Consider the following 25,278-nt stretch of genomic DNA (forward strand, 5'->3'; position numbering starts at 1 on the left):
TGTTGTCGACGGTGTATTACCGTAAAAAACAACGCCGGCACAAAGTCAAGCGACTCAACTCGGAAGCACAGGTTAGTTCTTGTTAAAAGTATTTTCTATGTTTTGTTCGTTTCCGTTGTTGCTCGCAGTTAGCAGCAGTTGTAGAGAGTCTTGAAAAGTATTTTAATTTCACTGCCTACAACGACGACGACGACGATGATAATTACATTGGCCGCCGACTTTGATGTGAACAATAGGCATTACACCATTTAGGCATAGCAACAAAATTATTCACTGTCATCGTAAAACATTGTGCACACACACGGACGTTCGCGTGTCGGTTGAAAAAATATTATACATAAATTATATGAGAATTTTTTTTTTATGCTTTTTAAATGCGACCGTTTGTAATACGATCAACAAAGCTATAAACCGTGGACGGTCTTTGAAACTTTTCGCGGTATTGTATATATATATATATATATATATATGTATATAGTAAGTCGCACATTGACTGAGCTTCTCAGTCGTTCAAAGCACAGCACACAACGACCGTTGCCTTTGTGGCGCACACATATGCTGCTCGCATCGACTGTTTTTATAATAGCTGTTAATTGTACCCAATAAAAAGGCGAATAAAAAACCGGTTTATTTAAAAATGTTTGTCGACGATCAAGAGCTCAAAGACATAGACGTCGATTGGACTTCATTGCCGTTGAGCGAAGCTCTTCAAGTAAGTGTCCGAAGGTGTTCGAACTAAAGTGGAGTCGATGAGTAGTCCAATCCTTACCATATTTTCTTCGTCTAGTACAACTACTTTTTAACATGACCATAATTATAATAATGTTGATTTCAGCGACGCAGGGAAGAATGCGAACGAAAAGCCAGAAGGGGCGAAATGGACCCTCGGCTGGAGTTCACTTTTCAGTTGCTCATCGACAGCACCGGTTTGCCAAGGAATTCCGTGATGGACTATGTGTTCGAATCGAATATGGTAGACAATAACATTGACAGACATGTTTGGGGGTTTTTTTTTTTTTGGATTTAAACCGTCTCTTTGCAGCTGGACCAAATCAACGAACTGTTCTTGCCGCACGGCCGTCCGAAGCTCATGTGGTTCTACCAAGAAGTGGAAATCGACGATTCGGATTCGCTGGAAATGGTAAATGTCATATTGTGTTGCTGCGCTCTAAAACTGTAATGATATTTTGTAAGAATTGCCTCGTTGTTGTTTCAGGTGCAACTAAAACCGTCGACCAGCCGCACGCTTCAGCTACGGCCAAGCTTGGCGGCGAGACCCAAAAAGAAAAAGCTGTTCCTCACCGACGGATGGGAAGTGGGCCTGACCGGTATTTGCATTTACATCATCCGGCTGAACACCACCAAGCAGTTGCCCGAAGAAGGATTTCACAAAGACTTGATATGCGGTACACTGGACGCCGAAAACAAGGGTCTGGTCAAGAGCGTTGCCCGGATCATCGAGTACGTGTTCATACCGGCTTTGGCCATACCTCAGGCGGGCGACGAACTCGGGGACGACCAATCGGATTGCCCTCTGATCAAAAGCCAGCTGCTGCCCGAGCTCCGGTCGTTTTGCAGTTCTCTGAAAGGTAGATCGAGATAATCACCGCGCGCGTGGGTGTCGGTTGAAGGGATTCGGGCGTTAATAACAACCGTGGTCGTGATGGCTTTCAGTGTGCGAAGAAGTGTGCGACCAACCGAACATATTCGCCGACGGGACGAACCTGATAGCGAGAGTGCCCACTTACAAAGAAGCCACGCAATTGGCCACCAACAGGGAAGAGGTGGTAGCCTTGGAGAAGCGCGTGACCAACTGGATCCGGAGAATCCGCGAGGTAATATGTAGAATATAATGACGCTCGGTCGGGATGATCGATTAACGCATCGTCGATCCGTCGTTAGATTTTGCTGGAAGACGAGAAACTGCAGTACGAGAGCGACACCAGCGGGCCGCAAGACGAATTGGAATATTGGAAAAAGAGAGGCGCTCAGTTTTCACAAATAGCCGCCAATCTGGCGTGGGATGAAGTGAGTATTGTGCCAGTCGACGTGACCGAGTTGCTGGATACGGTTATGATTCCTTTCCAGGTGATTATGACCATTTGCTGTTTGCAACGGTCCCGTTCCCGGATGGTGGACCGGTGGCGGCGCACGGACAACCATTTGACGTTGTGCTACAACGAAGCAAAAGACAACTCCAAGTACATCCAGGCGCTGGAGAAATGCTGCCATTCGCTTTACCTGGACAATCCGGTAAAGATGAGAAACTCTTTAGTCCGGATGCTGCAGACCGTACGGCTCATTCACGACGTGTCCATGTTTTACAATACCACCGAAAAAATATCGTCGCTCATGGTCAAAGTGAGCCGGTCGATATAAGCGTCTGTAGGTGTAGCTCCGTTAATGTCCGTGTGGAATTTTTAGATTACCAACCAAATGATCGAGAGCTGCAAACAGCACATCACGAACCGAAACAAAGACACCATCTGGTCGCAAGACCGGACGGTTCTCGTGGCCAAGTTAAACGAATGTATTATGTTGAACCGACTGTACCACAGGACTTACGAGCGGGTGAAACACCACCAAGGGGCGGGCAGGCAGTTTAGTTTTTCGGAAAATTATGTTTTCGGCAAATTCGACTTGTTCTGCAATCGATTAGGTAAAATACTCACGTTGTTCGATACGGTCGACGATTACAACGGGCTGTTCGAGCGAAGGATGGAAGGACTCTTGTTCGGAGAAGGTTTTTGAGACGTGCACGCAGGTAAAAATATGTACTCTGATAATAATAATAATCAATTATACCTGTTTAGCTTTGGACGACGCCGTGAGGACGTTCGAAGAAGCCAAGTTAGTCGTCATGCACAAAGGGTACGACTACTTGGACCAGAAAAACAGAGAGTTCGACCACGACTATAGGACGTTTTTTGTCATGGTCGAATCGCTGAAAGACAGCTTGGCGCACGTCATCGAAACAAACTACAATTCGGTATGGGAAACCGGACAGGGAATAAAGTTTCTTGACAAATTCGAAAAAGTAATTATCTATTAACTATTGTGCCACGAACAAACGATCATCCGTTATTCGGTTATACAGATTTCCACGAAAGTACCGGTGACAAAAATGGACATTAAATACAGTCGGGTGTTAAAGTATTGCGAGAGTCAGATAGACCGAACGCTGAAACTGTTCAAAAAGCGAAAGGGAAACCCTCCGGTGCCTAGGAATTATCCTCCTCTTTCGGGTAATTTTGTCTAAATAATCATCTTGTCGGCTAAATTATTAGTCATCCTGAATGTAGATTATTATTTTTCTTTCAGGGCGTATCGTCTGGGCGAGGTCGTTACGACAACGTTTGAGCTATCTGATGGACGAAGCGACGGGTCATCCGGTTTTGAAAATGATGCCTGAAATGACGGACGTGCAGAAGAAATTTGCCACCATGTCTTCGGCCTTGTCCGATTACGAAGAGGAAATAAAAAATATTTGGATAAATCATAATGTATGTATAATGTTATTATTATAGTACAATGACTATGAAATGTGTTATCATTGTCCAGGTCCGCGTGATCGATTATTGTTTGGAAGAGCATTTGCTGAAATTCAACAGTTCCACCAACATGGTGTATGTGAACTTCGACTCGAGAATGAATTTACTCATATTGGAATCGAGTTGTATGATGAAAATGGAGCTGCCCGTTCCCATTATCACTAAAGCGATATATTTCAAAAAGGACCATTTCACTCTAGTGTGCGACTCGTTACAGGTACTAACTACGATAAAGATTTCCCATGAGATTCCTATGAAGTACTGTGATATATATTTTATTTGCCACGCAGTGCATGTTAAATAGAATGCGGAAAGTGTCGAGTAGCATCAACATGGACGTGAGACCACTTTTTGTTACTCAGCTTGTATGGCTTTTGAACCTCTTGACGCCTGGCCTACAACAACTGGATTGGACTAGTGCCGGATGGAAGACGTTCGTAGACGAAACTAATGCGGCTATATCCAAATTCCAAATTCTGGTCACTAGGTGTGTTCAATATACTTAAACTGTAACTGTATACATTTTTATATTTTTTTCTACTCAAATATAGAGTTCACGACGTTTATAGAAATCGAATACTTCAAGTGCTCTCTTCGATGCACAACATCACACTTTATACGTTTCCAGATGACGACACTACGTGGACCGCAGAAGAATTTTTGGAAAGAACCGACGAAACGTGTCGCTTAGCCTCCATCGTGAGTGTGTGGTCGATTGTATGATTTTTTATTCTTAATTCACACACCCATCTCAATTGTTTTTGTCTATTGCTCATTTCCAATTACCATGCCTCGATACAGCTTATAACTCGATTTTCCTTTCATTATAAGTGGGACATACTCATCTGACATCTTCCTCAATAATTGCTTCATTCGTCTCCTCTATTCCAATAAAATATTGGTTTTTTGAATTTTACAATTTCCCATTTGTATTAATTCCAAGGAGTTAAACCGCAAGAGTATGCTCGTCGAAGAAGCCGTGGAAGAAGTTTTGAATCTCGTCCAACAAGCCAACGAAAAAGTGACTATACCAAAGTTGACGCACGAACCTAGTTTTAAGGGTGTGCCAGGTAACACGTTCAGACCGCGTTATCATTTGAATTATTTACCACATGAATGTAACAACCAGCAGATGCTCAAGGAACGGGCGATACGACAAAACAAGACGGTGTTGACAACCAACAGGATTGGAGCACCGTGTGTGAGTTTTTCGATAATCCATTCGTGTTGGCAGCGTATGAGTTACCTCCGACAGTTTACACGTTGGCCAACAGTGCGGTCAAAGAAATGAGACGCTTCTACAGCCGAAAAGTGGTCGACGTGCTCATTAAGATAACGAGGCATTCGATCGAAGTCTTAAGGAAGAAGTTCGCCCAAGAAGCGGGTAAACGATCGAGCCAACCGTTAACGTCCGTATTGAACAACCGTAGTCGTTATGACAATTTCCAGGAGAGTGTCCCGTTTTCGAAGTCAACGCCATACTGATGATCCCGTCGATCGTCATACGTCCGGACATTGGTGAACTCCAAGAGATGATGGTGCAGGCGGGAAAAATGATGGTAGCCGTAGCTAAAGGGGTCGGCCAATGGTCTGGAAACAAAAAGACAAAGGTACGGTTAAATTTTTGTAGCATAATATTTTATAACTGCAATTTTTTTTCTGTTAAACTACCAATAACATTGCGTTGGAAAAATGTATTAAGCCGTGGTAATTGTTTGTCGGTGTCGTGTCTTTGTGTTGTCCACGTGTTTGTCTTGGTGTGCGCGTCTCGTTTGTGTTTTTCTAACGACAGGTGTTGGCCGAAAAGCATTGGAAACAGTTAGCGAAAGACTGCAGCGTGCGCGGCGAGACTGTATTTTCTAAAAATGTTGTTTCTTCTGATGCGGAACAGAGTCCGGTGGTCGTAGCGCCCGTCCCCGAAGACGGCAGGGCCAAACGCCGGAGACTGTACAAGCTGGCCTCCGAGAAAAGACTCACGGTTCCGGTGTTGCACAGGAATTTTTATTTTCACGTGACGGAAAACAAAGAAATCGTCAAGGCGCTTTCGATGCTTTCCACCTGCGTTCATCCTTTAAAATCGGTACCCACTCTCGGTTATTGTTGTGTAATCACGTTACGTTGCTCATGACTTTCTTCTCGTGACCTGCAGGTCCTCACCGAATTTTTGACCATTTGGGCTCCTTACAAGACGCTGTGGAACAATAACTTGTCGGCAAGGCGAGATTTATCGACGGTCACACTCGTCGATTCGGAAACCTTCCTACAGAAACATTGCGAACTCCTGGAACGTTTGAAACTCGAACCGGATACGTTCAAACTAGGGACTTGCGTCCTAGTGTCTGTCGGTATGTATGCCATGATATTATTATAATTAAAAGAACGCTGTACATAGTGTGTTTGTGTTGTAGAAAAACTGAAATACGGATTGACCATAGAAGTGAAGTCGTGCAATCGCCGCATTGGTCAACTGTTGCGTAAAAAATACCACCGTGAAATGGACTATGTGTATGCGGTTATGAACGAAATGGAAAGGAAGCTCGAGAGACAAATCCGAGACCTGGACGACATTCGAATGGTCATAGAGACGTTGAAAAAAATTCGCGAAAACGAAGTGGATATGGAACTCAAGATAGAGCCGATCGAGGAAGCGTTTAATGTGCTGACTCGCTTTGACCTGCCGGTGGACAAGGAAGATTTGGAATTGGTCGACAACGTTCGGTACTGTTGGCAGAGAGTTTTGACGCGGGCGATGGACATGAACTTGTATTTATTAGATTCACAACCGCAACTGCAAAAAGAGTTGGCCGAAAATTTGAAACACTTCAAATCGGATTGCGTGCAGTATTGCCACGAGTACAGGACGTTGGGTCCAATGATGCCGGGCCTTTCTCCAAGAGAAGCCTCAGACCGACTCATCATGTTTCAGAATCGCTTCGACGGCATGTGGCGCCGTTTGCAGTCTTATCAAAGCGGCGAAGAACTATTCGGATTGGAGACCACGGAATATCCGGAACTCGTTCAAATCCGCAAAGAACTAAATCTTCTCCAAAAGCTCTACAAACTTTACAACGACGTTATAGACCGAGTCAGCAGTTATTATGACATTCCTTGGGGTGACGTCAACATCGAACAAATTAACAACGAGCTAATGGAGTTCCAAAACCGATGTAGAAAACTACCCAAGGGACTTAAGGAATGGCCGGCGTTCCACGCGCTGAAAAGAACCATAGACGACTTTAACGACATGTGCCCGCTGTTGGAGTTGATGGCGAACAAGGCGATGAAACAGAGACATTGGCAGAGGATAATGCAAATCACCGGCTATAACTTCGAGCTGGAAAGCGAAGGGTTTTGTCTTAAAAATATTTTAGAAGCGCCGTTGCTCAAGCACAAAGAAGACATAGAGGACATATGCATTTCGGCTATGAAAGAAAAGGACATCGAAGCGAAACTGAGACAGGTAACTAACGAGTGGTCCGTGCAGGAGCTGACCTTCTTGACGTTTAACAACCGCGGTGAATTGTTACTCCGGGGAGACACAACCGCGGAAACCATAGGCCAGCTCGAAGACAGCCTGATGATTCTGGGGTCGTTGATGTCGAACAGGTGTGTAGGCAGTGCAGTATTGTCTATAGGGGAGTAAAAATAATATACACAACATGGTTTTTGATTCGAACAGGTACAACGCTCCGTTCAGGAAACAAATACAACAGTGGGTGTACGATTTGTCCAACACCAACGAAATACTGGAACGTTGGTTGTTGGTTCAAAACATGTGGGTGTACTTGGAAGCAGTGTTCGTCGGAGGCGACATAGCAAAACAGCTGCCTAAAGAAGCGAAAAGGTTTTATGGCGGTGTTATTGGTATATTATTATTATTATCGTTATCGTTATGTGTCGGACAGGTTCAGTAAAATCGACAAGTCTTGGCAAAAGATAATGCAACGGGCTCACGAGACGCCGAGCGTTGTAATTTGCTGCGTCGGCGACGACATGTTGAAACAGCTTCTTCCGCATCTTCAAGAGCAACTCGAGTTATGTCAAAAGTCTCTGAGCGGGTACAAAACAATAAATAAACAAATCTAATAGAAAATAAATATGAGATAACGCATTATTGATAATAGAGATATTAGAGATAATGTATTAGGGATAAGATATTAGAAATAATAGATTAGAGAAAAAAGATAAGAAATAAAAAATAGAGTTTATGTATTAGAGATAAGACACATAGATACTAGATTAGAGATAAAAAAAATAGAGAAACTAGATTAGAGAAAAGAGATTAGAGATAAAAAAGAATAAAAAAAATGGATTAGAGATTAAATAGATATTGTATTAGAGATACAATATTAGATATTATAGATTCGAGATAAATATAAGAGATATGAGGCAAGAGATTAGAGATAATAGATGAGAAAAGTACCAAAAAGTTCCAGGATCTTGTACTTGAACATAAAGACATGTACATGTGCCTATGTATCCGGCCGTGGTGTGGATACTCGTTAGTTTATTATTTGTTCTGAAATGATAGTGCAATTGTTATTCATTTTTGTTTTAGATATTTGGAAAGAAAACGCACCATGTTCCCGAGATTCTTTTTCGTTTCCGATCCGGCTTTGTTGGAAATTCTGGGCCAAGCTTCGGATTCGCACACGATCCAAAACCATTTGCTGTCGATATTCGACAACACAAAAGCGGTGAAATTCCACGAAATCGAGTACAATAAGATGACGGCCATCATTTCGACCGAAGGCGAAATCATACCGCTCGAGAGGGCGGTCAGGGCCGAAGGAAGTGTGGAGACTTGGCTAACAAGCTTGCTGCAAACGTCCCAGCAAACGATTCATTCGATTATCAGATCGGCCAACCATCAGATGAGCGATTCCAACTTTAGTCTGTTGCCGTTTTTAGAAAAAATGCCCGCACAGGTTTGTACTGGAATAGATTTTTATAACGGAAAATAACCTATACTATAATGAGAATTGTGATATTGTCAGATTGGGATTTTGGGCATTCAAATGATTTGGACTAGGGATTCGGAGATAGCGTTGTTGCACGCGAGGTCAGACAGAAAACAGATGCACGACACCAATAACAGATTTTTAGAACTGTTGAACACTTTAATTGACCAGACCACGAGGGACCTGACTCGCATCGAACGCACCAAATTCGAGACGTTGATCACAATTCACGTTCATCAAAGGGACATATTCGATATATTGGTAAATAATAATAATCGTCTGGATTGAATTGGAAAATATTTATGTTAATTTTTTTTTGTATTAATAACCGACAAAAACGGTTTAGTGCCGTCTTAACGTGCGGTCGGTGAACGATTTCGAATGGTTGAAACAATGTCGGTTTTACTTCAAAGAAGACATGGACAAAACGTGGATATCCATAACCGACGTCAACTTTAACTATCAAAACGAGTACTTGGGTTGTACCGAACGACTCGTTATCACGCCCCTCACAGACAGGCGAGTAGTTTTGAGAAATAAAAATCAATTTTCACGGTCAGTCGTTGTGCGACTGAAACGTTTCACGCGATAAGGGGGTTGTTTTCAGTATTCAAATTTTACATAAATGTACTACTTTCGGTGATACGACCCGAATATATCTGATAAAAATGTCTTTTATTTTTAACTCCAGGTGTTACATAACGTTGGCACAAGCGTTGGCCATGAGCATGGGCGGGTCGCCCTGTGGACCGGCGGGCACGGGCAAAACGGAAACGGTAAAAGATATGGCCAAGACGTTAGCCAAATACGTGGTGGTGTTCAATTGTTCCGATCAAATGGATTACCGAGGGCTGGGGCGGATTTACAAAGGTCTCGCGCAATCCGGCACGTGGGGTTGTTTCGACGAGTTCAACCGCATAGAGCTGCCCGTGCTGTCTGTTGCGGCGCAGCAAATAGCCGTGGTGTTGTCGGCGAAGAAAGAGAAGAAAAAACAATTTACCTTCACAGACGGCGACGTAATCGATTTGTGTCCTGAATTTGGCATATTTATTACCATGGTACGCCGCGCCCCGTTAGGATATTAGTATTATTGTTATTACGAAACAAAAACGATATTATGATGACGATGTAACGACGTTATTGGACGTTTTCAAGGTCCCCGTCGTCGTCTTATACGACATTTTTGAGCCGGTTTGAATAGGAATGGCACAGACTTGCATTATAGGTTCAAATGTCATCATTTATTGTATTTTGTAATTTAAATAATATTATTAGGTCTTGCCTGTCCCGAGTATGACAATGGAAATAATTATTATTACTACCTACTTAAAATAGAAAAAAATATTTTAACGACCTTGATGACAAACTATTTTTGAAAATACAACTAAACAATGTGTTAAACATTTTTATATAAATTAATTATATAAACCGAAACGTAAAAAGAAAATGCCAAACAATAAAAAAGACCATCACTTATCAGTTATCACATATTATCTTAATAACCAATGAGAACGTTGGAATCGGGGTAACGGCTTTGGTAACCCAACTGTTAGTTTTGTTACCTTAACAAATAGAATTTAACAATAATAATGACGTTATGGTGAAACTTATTTCATTCGACCAGACGTTGAATTTAAACGAATTGTTAACTAACATTGTGCGTTAAGAGTGTATTTAACAATAGCTGTGGGTGAAACCGGCTGATTATTATGTTTTGCCCTCTAGAATCCGGGCTATGCCGGCCGGAAGGAGTTGCCGGAAAATTTGAAAATACAATTCCGCACCGTCGCCATGATGGTGCCCGACCGGCAAATCATCATCCGCGTGAAATTGGCCAGTTGCGGATTTCTGGAAAACATAACCCTGGCTAGGAAATTCTACACGCTGTACAAACTGTGCGAGGAACAACTGACCAAACAAGTGCACTACGACTTCGGGCTTCGGAACATCTTGTCGGTGCTGAGGACTTTGGGAGCCGCGAAACGTGTCAACAACAAAGACACCGAAAGCACAATCGTTATGCGCGTACTCCGGGACATGAACCTTTCGAAATTAATAGGTAACCAACGTTGTGTTTACAATATATATACGGCCGATTTCACCAACATTTAGATTTGACTTGTTTGTTAATTGTGTTTACCGATGAGTTGGTAGTGAAAATCGGGTTTCATCGAGATTTGTTAGCCCTAACACGTTGTTAAAACGATTGCGGAGTTAATCAGCCGAAATCAGCTTGTTAAAAAGACGTTAATTGGCAAGTTAAAATGCCATAAATCAAATTATTCGTAACTAATTGAGATTTTTAAGTATAAAATTATATTATCACTTATCAGTTATCACATTTTGTAATAACCAATGAAAACGTTGGTATCATGGTAACCGCTTTGGTAACCTTTGTTAACATAACAAATAGAATTTGACAATAATAATGTTATGGTGAAACTTACTTAATTTAACCAGATGTTAATAATAGATGGGGAGACCGGCTGATTATGTTTCTAGCAATTCGGTCATAACCTAACATAACCTACCTAACCTTACTCTCTACAGACGAGGACGAACCGTTATTTTTGTCTTTGGTCACCGACTTGTTCCCGAATCAGATGCTCGAAAAAACTGCCTATCCCGAGCTAGAAGAAGCCATCGAAAGCCAAGTGCAAGCCGAAGGACTTATTTACCATTCGCCGTGGGTTTTGAAATTGATTCAAGTGAGTGACGACCTGACGTTTTGTTATAAATTTGTCGAATAATTACACTTTCTGTTGTACTGTACCGTATAGTTGTACGAAACCCAACGCGTGAGACACGGTATTATGACGCTGGGCCCTGCCGGATCCGGTAAAACGTGCTGCATTCAAATTCTAATGAAAGCTCTGACCATATGCGGAGAGCAACACAAGTACGACATACTTGATATTATGTTATTGATGCGATAAATGTATTTGGGCTGGGTCCGACCAAGATAATTCACTAGATATTTTTTTGTGTCGAGCTAAATTTATTCAACCAAATCATAAAATTATTAGCATGCTTATACATTTCTGGCAATAGCTACAATTCTCACGAATTTTTGTGTTTTATTTTGAAAACCTTTTTTTTTTTTTTCCGCGCATGCATCCATAGTAAAACTGGGGAGGTACTTACCTGTCGAGGCATTACTTCCCCCCAGTTTTCCGATGCCGTGTATTTTCAATAAAATTACAACATTGTTTGAGTGGGTGCTCCACACACCCACTCAACATTTGGCTTAAACCTAAACGTTTAAAGCTTAAATCTAACACACCCTCTCCGGGTGGGGGCCCAATAACAATATGCACATTGGACCCCATCTGAACTGTATTTACATTTCATCTTGGATTTGTATTATTTTGAAAACCTAACCTAACCCAGCCTAACCTAACCCAACCTAACCTAACCGATTCCGTTGCAACTGATTTCCTGTTTAGGGAAATGAGAATGAACCCGAAAGCGATTACCGCGGCCCAAATGTTCGGTCGACTGGACGTGGCCACTAACGATTGGACGGACGGAATATTTTCCGCGTTGTGGAGAAAGACTTTGAAGTTGAAAAAATCGGAACACGTGTGGCTGGTGTTGGACGGACCCGTGGACAGTATATGGATAGAAAATCTGAATTCCGTGTTGGACGACAACAAAACGCTGACGTTGGCCAACGGCGACAGACTGCCGATGGCGCCAAACTGTAAGATCATTTTCGAGCCTCACAACATCGATAACGCGTCCCCGGCGACAGTTTCGCGCAACGGCATGGTGTATATGAGTTCGTCCGGGCTGGACTGGAGTCCGGTGGTGGCGGCTTGGCTCAAGAAAAAAAATAGACGTGAAGCAAAACTGTTCCGTCGTCTGTTCGACAGCACTTTTGCGAACGTCTACAATTGGACAGTGCAAAATTTAAATATGACCATGAAGGTCTTACAGTGCAACATCATTCAACAAGTAAGCGAAGAAAAGTGAAGCATTTGTACCATCTAGAATCAATTTGCTATTAAAAAAAACCACTTTAATTCAAAACTCTTGTTGTAGATGCTATTGTTGCTGCAAGGGTTAATTCCGAAGAAACCGGAAGAAGAAAAACAAGAGGAAGAAGACGAATTCGATAGTCATAGTAGCTCTGCAGAAGAAGATGAAGGCGAATCGGAAAACAACCGAATGAGACCAGACGACTTGTTGTGAGTTTTTAATAATATTACAATGAACATTATAACGATTATACTATTAAATACTTTTCAGACCCAGTAAAATCCATCTGCAACGTCTATTCGTATTCTCGTTGGTATGGGGACTAGGAGCTTTGCTGGAAACAGCGGATAGGTTAAAATTCCATACCTATTTAAATGACAATTTTGCTTCGGTATTGGACCTTCCCTCGTCAACAGCACAACCCGACGCTCAAGTCTTTGATTTTTTCGTTACCGACGAAGGTAGTATGAACTAGGTGGACATTTTTTGATTTAGACTTCAAGAAATACATTTTATTATCAGGGCAATGGGACCATTGGAATACCGTCATGGCGTCGACCACACAAGCCGAAACATCGAGTGGTTCTGATTACAGCCAAGTGTTGGTTCCGATACTGGAAAGCGTCCGAATCACTTATCTGATAAACACTATTGCCAAACAAGAGCAACCGGTCTTATTGATCGGCGAACAAGGATCTGGAAAAACGGTAATGATGAAATCGTACATGAAAATCTCCAAGGCGGATCTTTATTTGAACAGATCGTTCAATTTCTCTTCGGCCACGAGTCCCTATCAATTTCAGGTAATGCGTTATGGAAGGTAACGTTAAAAAAAAAATATTTTGAATACAATTAAGTGTTTGTACACATAGAAAACCATCGAGAGCTACGTGGAAAAGAGATTGGGAAACACTTTCGGTCCGCCGGGTGGCCTTAAAATGATAGTGTTCATCGACGACATAAACTTGCCCGAAGTCAATGAATGGGGAGATCAAATCACAAACGAAATAGTCCGGCAAACAATGGACATGAAGGGATTCTATAGTTTGGAAAAACCAGGAGAGTTTTACACGTTAAACGATATACTCTTCGTGGGCGCTATGGTTCATCCGGGTAGGACACAGATTGTCTTGATATTGGTTTTCAAAGCAATTTTTCTGTGAACCATTTTGCTCGTAGGTGGTGGAAGAAATGACATACCTTCGAGACTTAAACGCCAATTCAGTGTATTTAACTGCACAATGCCGTCGGACACGTCGATTGATAAGATCTTCCGCGTCGTCGGCGAAGCGCATTACAATGCGAAACGAGGATTTCCTTTGGAAATTCGAAACTTGGTCAAGAAGCTTACACCCATCACCAGAGAACTTTGGCATCGAACCAGAGTATGAGAACGATTGTGTGTTGATTGTGAAGGCTATCGTTGTTGTTATGTTGTCGTTTATTTATAGATGACCTTATTGCCCACGCCAGCAAAGTTCCATTATGTTTTCAGCTTGAGAGATTTGTCTCGGATTTGGCAAGGAATGGTCGGAACGTTGAGCACGGTCATAGATTCTGCGAAAATATTGATAATGCTATGGAAACACGAGACCACTAGAGTTTTTTCCGATAGGTAAAGGAGTACTCATTGGCACTTATAGCATACATTACAAAATATATAAACGGTGTTTTTATTTTTTAGATTCACTTCGGCTACCGACAAAAATTGGTTTGACGCAGAACTCAAGAATGTAGTCGAAGCGAGATTAGGTGTACAGTATACCGACTTGCTCGTGTCCGATCCTCCCTTTGTTGATTTTATGAGGTACGGGTTCTGATATCATCTATAGCATATAGTATTATTTTACCATCTCGCTATTTTCCTAAAGAGATGCACCCGAACCTACGGGAGAAGAAGGCGAAGAAGCCGACATGGAACTGCCCAAGGTCTATGAACCGGTTATGGAAGAGGCTCAACTGAGGGAACGATTGGAAATGTTTTTGTCTCAGTTTAACGAAATGGTCCGCGGCGTCGGAATGGACCTGGTGTTTTTTCCTGACGCCATTTTCCATCTAGTCAAAGTAATTGTCAAACAACACGGTTATGTAAGCAAAAAGTTTAAAAAACATGATTGTATTCAGATATCGAGAGTGATACGCCATCCTCGTGGTAATGTAATGTTAGTGGGCGTTGGCGGATCAGGAAAGCAGTCTTTGACCAGATTAGCTTCGTTCATAGCTGGTTACAAAACGTTTCAAATTTCATTAACGAGGTATGTACGAACGAGATGTTCGATCAAGTTTCTCGAGCTGGGAATTGTGAGTACATTTATTTCTCTAGGTCCTACAACATAACAAATTTTTTGGAAGATCTTAAGCTATTGTACAGAACGTGTGGCGTTCAAGCTAAAGGAACGACTTTCATTTTTACTGATTTGGACATAAAAGAAGAAGGTTTTTTGGAATATTTGAACAACATATTGTCTTCGGGTAAAATTGTAGTTTTTAATTTTAATTTTAATGGTGGACTTTTAAAAAAAAAACTAAGTCTACGATATTTTACAGGCGGAATAACCAATTTATTTACAAAGGATGAACAGTCAGAAATAATATCTGAACTGACTCCTATAATGCGACGAGAAAATTCCAAACGAACGCTAAACCATGAAATTATAATGGATTACTTTTTAACCAGGACGTGTCAAAACCTTCATATTGTTTTTTGCTTTTCCCCGGTAAGCTGGTTGTGTGAAATTGGCATTGAGAGATTTTCTAAAGCAAAACTTTTACAGGTGGGAGAAAAGTTCAGAAACCGAGCGCTTCGATTTCCAGCGCTTGTGTCGGGTTGCACAATCGATTGGTTTCAACCATGGCCCAAGGACGCTCTCGTTCAGGTGGCCGAACACTTTTTATTAGATTTCGACATAGAGTGCACAGCCGGAGTGAAAAGAGAACTGGTCGACGCCATGGGCACGATCCAAGACATTGTAGATCATACGTCTAGTGATTATTATCAGCGATTCCGCCGAGCCACTCACGTGACGCCCAAGTCCTATTTGAACTTCATCGGTGGATACAAGAGTATCTATCACCAGAAGCAGAAGGAATTAGGCGAGGGCGCTCACCGCATGGACACCGGGCTGGCAAAATTAGAAGAAGCTTCCATTTCGGTAGAACTACTCAAGAAAGACTTGGACGTGATGGAACAGGACTTGGCGTACGCCTCTCAAAAAGCAGAAACCGTATGTGATAGGACTGTTCTGATTGGGACAATGTACCAAGTAAGTGTTTAACCGTTTTTTGACACAGGTACTTGTCGAGGTGACCGATCGAGCCAGACAAGCCGAAATAGTAAAAAACCAAGTGATGAAAGTCAAGGTGAAAGCAGAAGCTCTGGTCGAGTCCATAGCCAAAGAGAAAGCTATAGCTGAAGAAAAACTAGAAGCGGCAAGACCTGCGTTGGAGGAAGCCGAGTCTGCGCTGAACACTATAAAACCGGCGCACATAGCCACGGTTCGTAAACTCGGTAGACCTCCGCATTTAATCATGCGCATAATGGATTGCGTTTTGATATTATTCCAACGAAAAGTTCATCCGGTCGTGAGCGACACGACAGTGAGATGTCCGAAACCGTCATGGCCCGAATCGTTAAAGGTATAAATTGTAACTTGATTCGATTTATGTCGTCTATGTAAGATGACATATTCTTATGGATTATGTCTTACGTTGACAGATGATGGCAAGTACTACGTTCTTACTTCAATTGCAAAATTACCCGAAGGATACGATCACCAACGAAATGGTAGAACTACTGCAGCCGTATTTCAACATGGACGATTACAATATGGACACCGCCAAAAGGGTTTGCGGTGATGTAGCAGGTTTGCTGTCGTGGACGAAGGCGATGGCGTTCTTTCATAGCATCAACAAAGAAGTCTTACCACTGAAAGTACGTTATTTTTAAATTACAAAACATTTTCATTTATACTATATGAATACATGATTAACATGAATATATCTTCTGGCTGGGGGTCAATGCAAAATTTGCTTCGGCGGTTTCATGCCAAGATGTCGCGTCATCAGTGGAGAGGTTAAGAGAAGGGAGAGGAGGGAGGGTAGGGAAGTGAAGGTGTTTTCATCATATCTAAAAACATACATGACCAGCTGATTATAAGACATGTTTGTGATATAATATCTTTCCTTCAAGGGAAAATTGATTGATTTTTTAGTTTATTCGATTTTAATGTTTAACCGTAGGCTAATCTGACGCTGCAAGAAGCTAGACTGTCCATAGCAATGGACGACTTATCTAAGGCGGAGCTTCAACTTCATGAAAGAGAAGTAGCGTTGAACGAAGTGAAAAGTCAATACGACGCGGCTGTCCAAGAGAAGCAAAGACTTACCGACGCGGCGAACGTGTGTCTGAGAAAAATGACATCGGCAACCGCCCTGATCAACGGTTTAGGAGGGGAAAAGATCCGGTGGACCCAACAGAGTAAAGATTTCAAAAAGCAACTCGGACGGTAAATAAAAAATCTTTACAAAAATAAAATCATAATTATATGATTTATTGAACGTCATCCGTATCATAACAGACTTGTGGGCGACGTCTTGTTGGCAACCGGATTTTTATCGTACTGCGGACCTTACAATCAAGAGTTCAGAGCAAATCTGGTTCAAAAGTGGATGAACATATTGACAACGCAAAAAGTACCGTTTACCACCAAGCTCAACATAATCAACATGTTGATAGACAATTCGATGGTTGGTATTAATTGTATTTTGCAAGAGTTAAAAAAGTATCATTTTTTTTTTTTGTAAAAATTACCACCGAACGGTCTTAGGTTTCGGAATGGACGTTGCAAGGTTTACCGAACGACGAACTGTCCGTACAAAACGCTTTAATAGTGACCAAGTCGAGTTCGTATCCACTACTGATCGACCCACAAAACCAAGGGAAAATGTGGATAAAGAACAAAGAGTCGTCCAACGAACTGCAGATAACGTCGTTGAATCATAAGTACTTCCGCACGCATTTGGAAGACTGTCTGTCTTTGGGCCGACCTTTATTGATAGAAGACGTTGGTGAAGAGCTCGATCCTGTGATCGATAACGTGCTCGAGAAAAATTTCATCAAATCGGGATCTATAGAGAAAGTAATAAATCCATTCGTCGATCGTACCACCGCCGAGTTGCATTACTTAATGAAATGTTGTGCCCAACAGGTCGTTGTCGGCGACAAAGAAACAGACGTGATGCCAGGGTTTGTGTTGTACATAACGACAAAACTACCAAATCCCGCTTACTCGCCCGAGATCAGCGCCAAGACTTCGATTATCGATTTCACCGTTACCATGCAAGGACTCGAAGATCAACTATTAGGCAATTATAATCCTCTGCTAAATCCTCTTCTCCCGCTAGTAAGTAACTAAAAAAAGACAAATTTGTACGTGTTTAGGCCGAGTGATATTGATGGAAAAGTCCGACTTGGAAGCCGAACGAGTAGCGTTGTTCGAATCCGTCATACAAAATCAACGGTCCATGAAGGAGTTCGAAAGCAATTTACTGCACAAATTGTCTTCCATTCAAGTAAGTACATGCATGCATCTTACTGACAACTTCTACAAGTAATGTGTTTTTCGTTTAGGGTTCGTTGGTGGACGACGAAGATCTGATACGAGTACTGCAAGAAACCAAAGCCACCGCCGAAGCCGTCAACGCCAAACTGAAAGTGTCCGAACAGACTGAAATCAAAATCATGAAGGCCAGAGAAGAGTTCAGAGCGGTGGCGACACGTGGGTCGATTCTGTATTTCTTAATCGTCGAGATGAGCAACGTGAACGTCATGTATCAAAACTCGTTGAAACAGTTTCTGATGTTATTCGACAACTCCATAAACAAATCCACCAGGAGTTCCATAACGGAAGAACGGATACAAAACATTCTACATTACTTGACCTACGAGGTGTGGAAGTTCACCATGAGAAGTCTGTACGAACGGCACAAGCCGCTTTTCACGCTCATGTTGGCGATGAAAATCGATTGCTACAAACAAACGATAACGCACGAAGAGTTCATGACTTTCATCAAAGGTAACAAATACAAAATATGTTGACGACAATATTGATTTTAAATTTCCACCAACGGTTCTTCGTAGGCGGAGCGTCTTTAGACTTGAACGCGGTCACTCCGAAACCATTCCGGTGGATACTAGACATCACTTGGCTGAACTTAGTGGAACTGCACAAGTTAAACGTGTTCTCCAATCTTTTAAACAAAGTGAGTGTTTGCTGCACAACGTTATTGGTCGTATAAGTTAATCGAAACTGATAAACAGCAAATTTGTAATTTGTATTTTTTTTTTTTTGCACGCTCGTCTTGTTAAGATAAAACAAAACGAAAAAGACTGGCGTGTTTGGTACGAGAAAGAAAAACCGGAAGAAGAGGACATACCTTGTGGCTACAACAAATCGCTCGACGTATTCCGGAAGTTGTTACTGATCCGTTCGTGGAGTCCGGATCGTACTCTTTCGCAATCTCGGAAATACATTATGGGTAACAATAAATGCAACCCGAGGCACTGGACGTTGAGAGGGGTGGTTCCCCTGTGCGATATTAAATAATGACTTGATTCAATATCTTGGGAGAGGGGGTCCTGAAAGTTTTCTTCCTCTTTGAGGAGAAACAAATGGTCATAAACAAGTTTTATGGCACCCACCCACTCCTATCCCGAACATTACACACTGGTCACATTCTAAAAACACCTAATTATAAAAATAGTTAAGAAGGGCTGATAAGAATGGATGATGAGAGATAATAATGTGTGATAAGAGATAAGGAGGGTTGATAACTGGGACAAATTTTAATCTTACTGTAGCAAGTATTTGGAAAATTTTGAACTGACCCCCCGGTAACGGAATATATTCATGTTAATAGTAGATAACGATAAATGGGGATGATAAGGTTTGAACGTCTTTGAATTGGGTTTAACCTTGAACTGTTTCCGGTAGATTCCTTAGGGCCGGAATACGGAGAAGCGTGTATTTTGGATTTGGAGAAAACCTGGGAAGAATCTGAACCACAAACGCCGCTGGTTTGCATTCTATCGATCGGTTCCGATCCGTCTCCTCAAATCACTGCGTTGGCTAAAACAAAAGAAATGCGTACGGCCGTTAACTATTTTTATTACTATTCAGATTACAGTTTGTCTATTTTATTTTAGAAATACGTTCCGTGTCCATGGGCCAAGGTCAGGAAAGCCACGCGAGAAATTTGATATCCGACAGCATAGCCAACGGCGGTTGGGTATTGTTGCAAAACATGCATTTGTCACTTCCTTTTTGCACAGAAGCAATGGACGCGTTGTCGGATTCCGAAGAAATACATCCGAGTTTCCGGATGTGGATAACCACCGAAGTCCATTCGCAATTTCCCATTGCGCTTCTACAAGTATATATGAATATCGTTAAAACATTTTGCTCGTCTTCGTGTAGGAACATATTGAATTATCATGTCTTATGGCACCTATCCAGTCTTAATTTCGACTTTAATACTTAGGAGTGGACGAGTACTGTGAACGATTGTATTGTTATTTTACAGATGGCTATTAAATTTACCAACGAACCACCTCAGGGAATTCGGGCCAGTATGAAAAGAACCTATCAGAACATAAGCCAAGTAAATCATTGATTCGAGTCGATCGTTACATTACCTAACTCGGATTTTTTTTCTCCAAAGGACATGTTAGACTATTCGGCACAACCACAATGGCCGACTCTCCTTTACGCCGTAGCTTTTCTCCACACTATCGTACAGGAAAGGCGAAAGTTTGGCCCTTTGGGTTGGAATATACCGTACGAATTCAATCAGGCGGATTTCGCCGCCAGCGTGCAGTTCGTGCAAAATCACCTGGACGACATGGACCCAAAAAAGGTATAATAATAATAATAATAACAATAATATTGTATTGTTGTCTGGCAGCGCTCGATTGCGGTTTTAATTTTGGCAGGGAGTTTCGTGGCCGACCATTTGTTATATGTTGGGCGAAGTACAATACGGCGGCAGAGTCACCGACGATTTCGATAAGAGATTATTGATCACTTTCACTCAAGTGAGCAATCCGAATGGCCGGTTTTTAACCTGATATACTATACTTATTGTACTTATAGGTGTGGTTCTGCGATGTGCTATTAAGGCCGGGATTCGAGTTCTACAGGGGTTACAAGGTGCCCTCAAATAGAAACATTCAGGTAAATAGATGGTTTATTTTAATTTTAGAAGATGATGTTAAAACTCGGGGGTGCAATTTCACAGGGTTGCACCGACTACATAAATAGTTTACCTGTGACGGATTCGCCCGAAGTGTTTGGTCTTCATTCGAACGCAGACATTACGTAAGTCGTACACCGAATAAGCACCTGGCACGTTTAGAACCTTTTATTATATTGTCAGGCATCAAATAAACACTGCCAAAGGAATTTTGGATACGATACTGAGCGTTCAGCCCAAAGAAGGCGGTGGCGGTGGAGGAGAGACCCGGGAAAGCGTCGTCTATCACCTGGCCGAGGACATGCTAAAGAAGTTACCCAAACAATACAAAGACTTTGAGGTGAGTCTCGAGCCAAAGTTGAAAAGTTATCGCACGATTAGTGCTATTGATATGGGGTCTGTGCGCAGGTAAAAGAGTCGTTGCAGAGGATGGGAGCATTGCTGCCGATGAACATTTTCCTGAGACAAGAAATAGACAGGGTCAAGAAAGTACTCGGTATCGTTCGGAAAACCCTTTGCGATTTGAAATTGGCTATAGACGGTACCATAGTCATGAGCCAAGGGCTGAGAGAGAGTCTGGACGCTATGTACGACGCTAGAATTCCACAAAGGTGGCAAAAGGTAAAATATTTTAACGGCGAGATTGTCTTGGCTAAAACCAACGACTTATAAGTCTTTTTAACAACTTTTCTTGCATTCTTTTTTTTTTATATATACACAAAAGGTGTCTTGGGAATCGGCAACGTTGGGCTTTTGGTTTACCGAATTGTTGGAGCGCGACAATCAATTCCGAAAATGGATTATCAGCGGACGACCGAACGTCTTCTGGATGACCGGGTTCTTTAATCCCCAAGGATTTCTCACGGCCATGAGACAAGTCAGTGGAATATTTATCGCGTTTAATAGCGTACGATAACAGCTGTCGTAGTCAACGGTTTTTTTTTTTTTGTTGTGTATTTTACCCGGATTTTTAGGAAAAGGGGTTGAACTATTAGTCAATTTTTAGCCGCATAAAGTACCTTCCGTGTAAGATTGATGTGTACGGTCAATAGAAAAATATCATTCATCATTGTAAAACCTACTATTTCTCGGCGCCGCATCTGAGCTAAAGAGTCGATTTAACAAAAAAATAAAACTGAAACTTAACTCTGACCGCATAAATAACTTGATAAATCTAAAAATAAAAATTTTCTAAATGGCCGATTCAATTATATATTCTCTTATCACTAAGCCTTTGTCGAAATGTAACGATTTTATTGATAAGGTATAACTGATAAGGAAGCTATGATTAGTAATTAGTCGATAAGGGATCGTTGATAACGGGTTAATGATAAGCTAGTCTATTTATAAAATAGGTTAATTAATCCGCATAATAATATTATAATAACCTTTTCTTGTAACTGTTTACGGCGACTTGATGACGCAGGAAGTGACCAGAGCTCACCGCGGATGGGCGCTGGATTCTGTGGTGCTGCAGAATCTGATAACGCGACACAACAAAGAAGAGCTCAGCGATTCGCCGCCGGAAGGCGTGTACGTTTGCGGCATGTTTTTGGAAGGCGCCAGTCTGGACAGGAAGACGGGCAAGCTGGTGGAGAGCAAGCCGAAAGTGCTGTACGAACAGATGCCGGTGATTTATATATTCGCCATCAACACGACCGCCGGCAAAGACCCCAAACTGTACGAGTGTCCGATCTACAGGAAACCGCAGAGGACCGACCTAAAGTATGTCGGGTCCATCGACTTCGAAACCGACAACAATCCGAGGCACTGGACGTTGAGAGGGGTGGCCCTCCTGTGCGATATTAAATAATAACTTTACTTGATTTAATATCTAGGGGGAGGGGGTACTAAAAGTTGTCTTACTCTTCAAGGAGAAGCAAATGAATCATGAATAAGTTTTACGGCACCCATCCACTCCTATCCCGAACATTACACACTGGACATATTCTAAAAACACCTGATTATAAAAATAGTTAAGAAGGGCTGATAAGAATGGATGATGAGAGATAATAATGTGTGATAAGAGATAAAGAGGGTTGATAAGAGATAAGGATGGCTGATAACTGGGACAGATTTTAATCTTACTGTAAAGTGTTTTGCAAATTTTAAACTGACTCCCGGCCATAGAAAATATTTAGGATAATAGTAGATAAACTCGATGATTCCCCCTCCCCCTGATACAGGTAATACAACAAATACGGTTAACCCAATAGTTTAAAGATGAATAAATTTCCATTTCTAGATGATTATTGTAACAATATTTTTAAATAATAAATAAGACTCATTTTGGCTTTTTAATGTATTGAAGAAATAGTATGTATAAAATATAAATAGTTTTATTGACAATAAATTTGTTTATACCCGTTTAATTCGGGTTTTTAGATTACCTCGAAAAGTGTAACTACAGACTTTTACATTTTTTTTTAAATACAATAACAGCTAAGTTTATTTTTGAAAAAAAATTATTTAAAAGTTATTGATCTACATTGATTTAGTTATTTATCTATTAAGTCGACCATCAGTAAAATTTTAAGCTTTAAGACTATGGCTAAAAACACAATTTAAACATTTTGTCGAAGGTATAATAACATAACAGCAAATCAAAGTTGAAAAACAAAACAGTTTTAAAGAAAAAAAAATAGCAATGATATCTTAGCTCCTTTCCACCTATTTTTGAAGAGAAATTACCCTTCCCCCCCCATATTATTGTTTCAATTTCATGGTTTTGTTAATATATTGTAGCCAAATATTTATCAATAAAATTACTTAAATATTTTTAGCTTTGATTCAGAGCTGAGAAGGTAAGGTATTGTATTTTTTTTTTTTTAAATATTTTGAACCGCTAAACCGATTTCTTCATGTAGCAACTCTATAGATCATAAATCTTACCTGTAAGATACTTTATTAGACCAAAAATTTAAAAAGTTCATTCCAAAATCGAGAAAAAAACCAAAAAAAAAAATGTTTACTAGACCTCACTTACTACTACTACTACTAATACTACTTGCGTGTAATACTTTAGTACGGAAAGAAACATAAATTGAATTTGTATAATAGATTTCAATTGCTGACGATTCTTTAAATGCTGACATTTAATTATTTCTCAATAACTTTTGTACTTATAATAGCTTGTTACTTAGAAGTTAGCTTAATAAATCGATAAAAACAATTTAACTTATCATTGTAACGACAATTACAATTGGTTACTCGTACATACAAATCGGATAATTTGTTGTTTTTTTTTCATATCTATTTTAAACCGCTAAACCGATTTGTTCATGTAGAAACTCTATAGATCAGAAATCTTACCTGTAAGATACTTTATCTGACCAAAAATTAAAAATTTCATTCCAAAGTCGAGAAAAACACCAATGAAACATGTTTACTGGACCTCACTTACTACTACTACTGCTAATACTACTTGCGTGTAATACTTTAGTACGGAAAGAAACATAAAAGATACTTACTAAAAAAATATATACATATTAATAGTTTTAGAAACTTTATTACTTTACGAAATGCAAACATGTGACAAACAGAATAAAAATTTAGAAATCGTTTCATACAACGACAAAAGAGTTAAATCTAAAACAGCTGGTGTACTTAATTAAATACGTACAAATTTACTTAACTTAAATAAGCTCTTAATTGTTGCTCGTCAAATCCTAGTTGGATTATTCCCGTTGCCTCGAAGTCATTTAAAAGTGGAACATAAAGTTCAAACATGCTGTCGATAGCGTTCTCATATGTTGTTGAATACTGTATTAACGTTGATTTGATTTCATCGACCTCCATTGATTTGTTTGGGTCCCGCGATCTCGGCCAACAACGAGCCTGGAGAAAGTCCCGCAATTTGCTGTTTGCCGATGTTATCCGTTCGAGGAAAATACCGGAATCCCTGTTAAAATCGCTCTCCTTGATCACGTTATTGGTACCTATGTAATTTGATTTGATGAACATCTGACGGTCGCAGTGCGGTAATAAGGTCGATAAGGCGTGGATGACATCACTCGTCCCCGTGGAAGCTACGGGATCCTGTGCTTCGGAAGCTTTGCTGTAAAAATTCAGAACTAATTGTATTTTTTCGATCATTGACTTTTTTCTGTCCAATGTCGCCCAAAACCGTTCCATACAATCCAACTTTGACGCGGCCGTATCGCACAACGTGCACCCCACATTGATTATTTCAATGAACACATCGTTAAAGAGTTTTAGAATTTCAAAGTAAAAGCAGCTTGCCACCGTCGAAGATTTTGCCAATTTTTCGGTATAGTTTTCCGCGGTAACAATATTGCCAACCGCGTCTTTGTTCAACAGATCCGACACGTCCATTCGTTGCCCGTCGATTGATTTTAATTCTCGATTTAGATCATTACCCATTTGTACTAATTCCGTCCAATGAGGCGCCTTCAAGATATCGTTTAACGTTGTCTCAGGTTTTTTTTCGGCCAAGCACATCGGAAAAGTGCCAACGGAAAACAACCAGCACACGAACAAAAGTGGTCCAATCATATTGGCCGGTGGTCTGTAGT

The 25,278-nt window shown here is 41.0% G+C and overlaps 1 protein-coding gene across 1 annotated transcript; it reads left to right on the forward strand.

Annotated features, from left to right (window-relative positions):
• The first annotated feature begins 637 nt into the window (after positions 1–637).
• Positions 638–23,104, forward strand: LOC126840795 (dynein axonemal heavy chain 5). The gene is made up of 63 exons (XM_050576741.1): positions 638–712; positions 836–973; positions 1,043–1,141; positions 1,217–1,589; positions 1,675–1,835; positions 1,903–2,028; positions 2,089–2,361; positions 2,425–2,743; positions 2,814–3,037; positions 3,098–3,245; positions 3,322–3,503; positions 3,562–3,768; positions 3,842–4,038; positions 4,103–4,250; positions 4,495–4,621; positions 4,684–4,935; positions 5,001–5,161; positions 5,443–5,631; positions 5,701–5,896; positions 5,960–7,157; positions 7,231–7,395; positions 7,457–7,609; positions 8,110–8,479; positions 8,549–8,773; positions 8,859–9,031; positions 9,204–9,570; positions 10,238–10,571; positions 11,063–11,220; positions 11,293–11,411; positions 11,959–12,469; positions 12,557–12,702; positions 12,764–12,954; positions 13,016–13,296; positions 13,366–13,606; positions 13,673–13,878; positions 13,945–14,108; positions 14,178–14,300; positions 14,365–14,557; positions 14,618–14,748; positions 14,817–14,965; positions 15,041–15,210; positions 15,268–15,717; positions 15,785–16,129; positions 16,209–16,424; positions 16,733–16,998; positions 17,071–17,239; positions 17,320–17,631; positions 17,701–17,857; positions 17,934–18,064; positions 18,123–18,567; positions 18,633–18,754; positions 18,862–19,030; positions 19,486–19,638; positions 19,698–19,924; positions 20,075–20,152; positions 20,213–20,407; positions 20,484–20,585; positions 20,644–20,724; positions 20,789–20,868; positions 20,927–21,083; positions 21,152–21,364; positions 21,468–21,620; positions 22,170–23,104. The coding sequence occupies exons 1-63, from the start codon at positions 638–640 to the stop codon at positions 22,554–22,556; spliced, it is 13,971 nt and encodes a 4,656-aa protein (XP_050432698.1). The 3' UTR covers positions 22,557–23,104.
• Positions 23,105–25,278: the final 2,174 nt, after the last annotated feature.

Source organism: Adelges cooleyi, unplaced genomic scaffold (genome assembly GCF_023614345.1).
Source record: "Adelges cooleyi isolate 19-005CV unplaced genomic scaffold, UGA_ACOO_1.1 ACOO_flye_CR_arks_rails_tigmint_CR_PRNA_376, whole genome shotgun sequence".
Classification (NCBI taxonomy): Eukaryota; Metazoa; Arthropoda; class Insecta; order Hemiptera; family Adelgidae; genus Adelges; species Adelges cooleyi.

What these genes read in the sequence shown, in the direction of transcription:
- LOC126840795 (XM_050576741.1), top strand. Translation starts at nt 638, where the DNA reads ATGTTTGTCGACGATCAAGAGCTCAAAGACATAGACGTCGATTGGACT. An exon ending in CCAATCTGGCGTGGGATGAA is followed by an intron (nt 2,029 to 2,088) that starts GTGAGTATTGTG and finishes ATTCCTTTCCAG; the next exon opens with GTGATTATGACCATTTGCTG. An exon ending in TTCCACAAAGGTGGCAAAAG is followed by an intron (nt 21,365 to 21,467) that starts GTAAAATATTTT and finishes TATACACAAAAG; the next exon opens with GTGTCTTGGGAATCGGCAAC.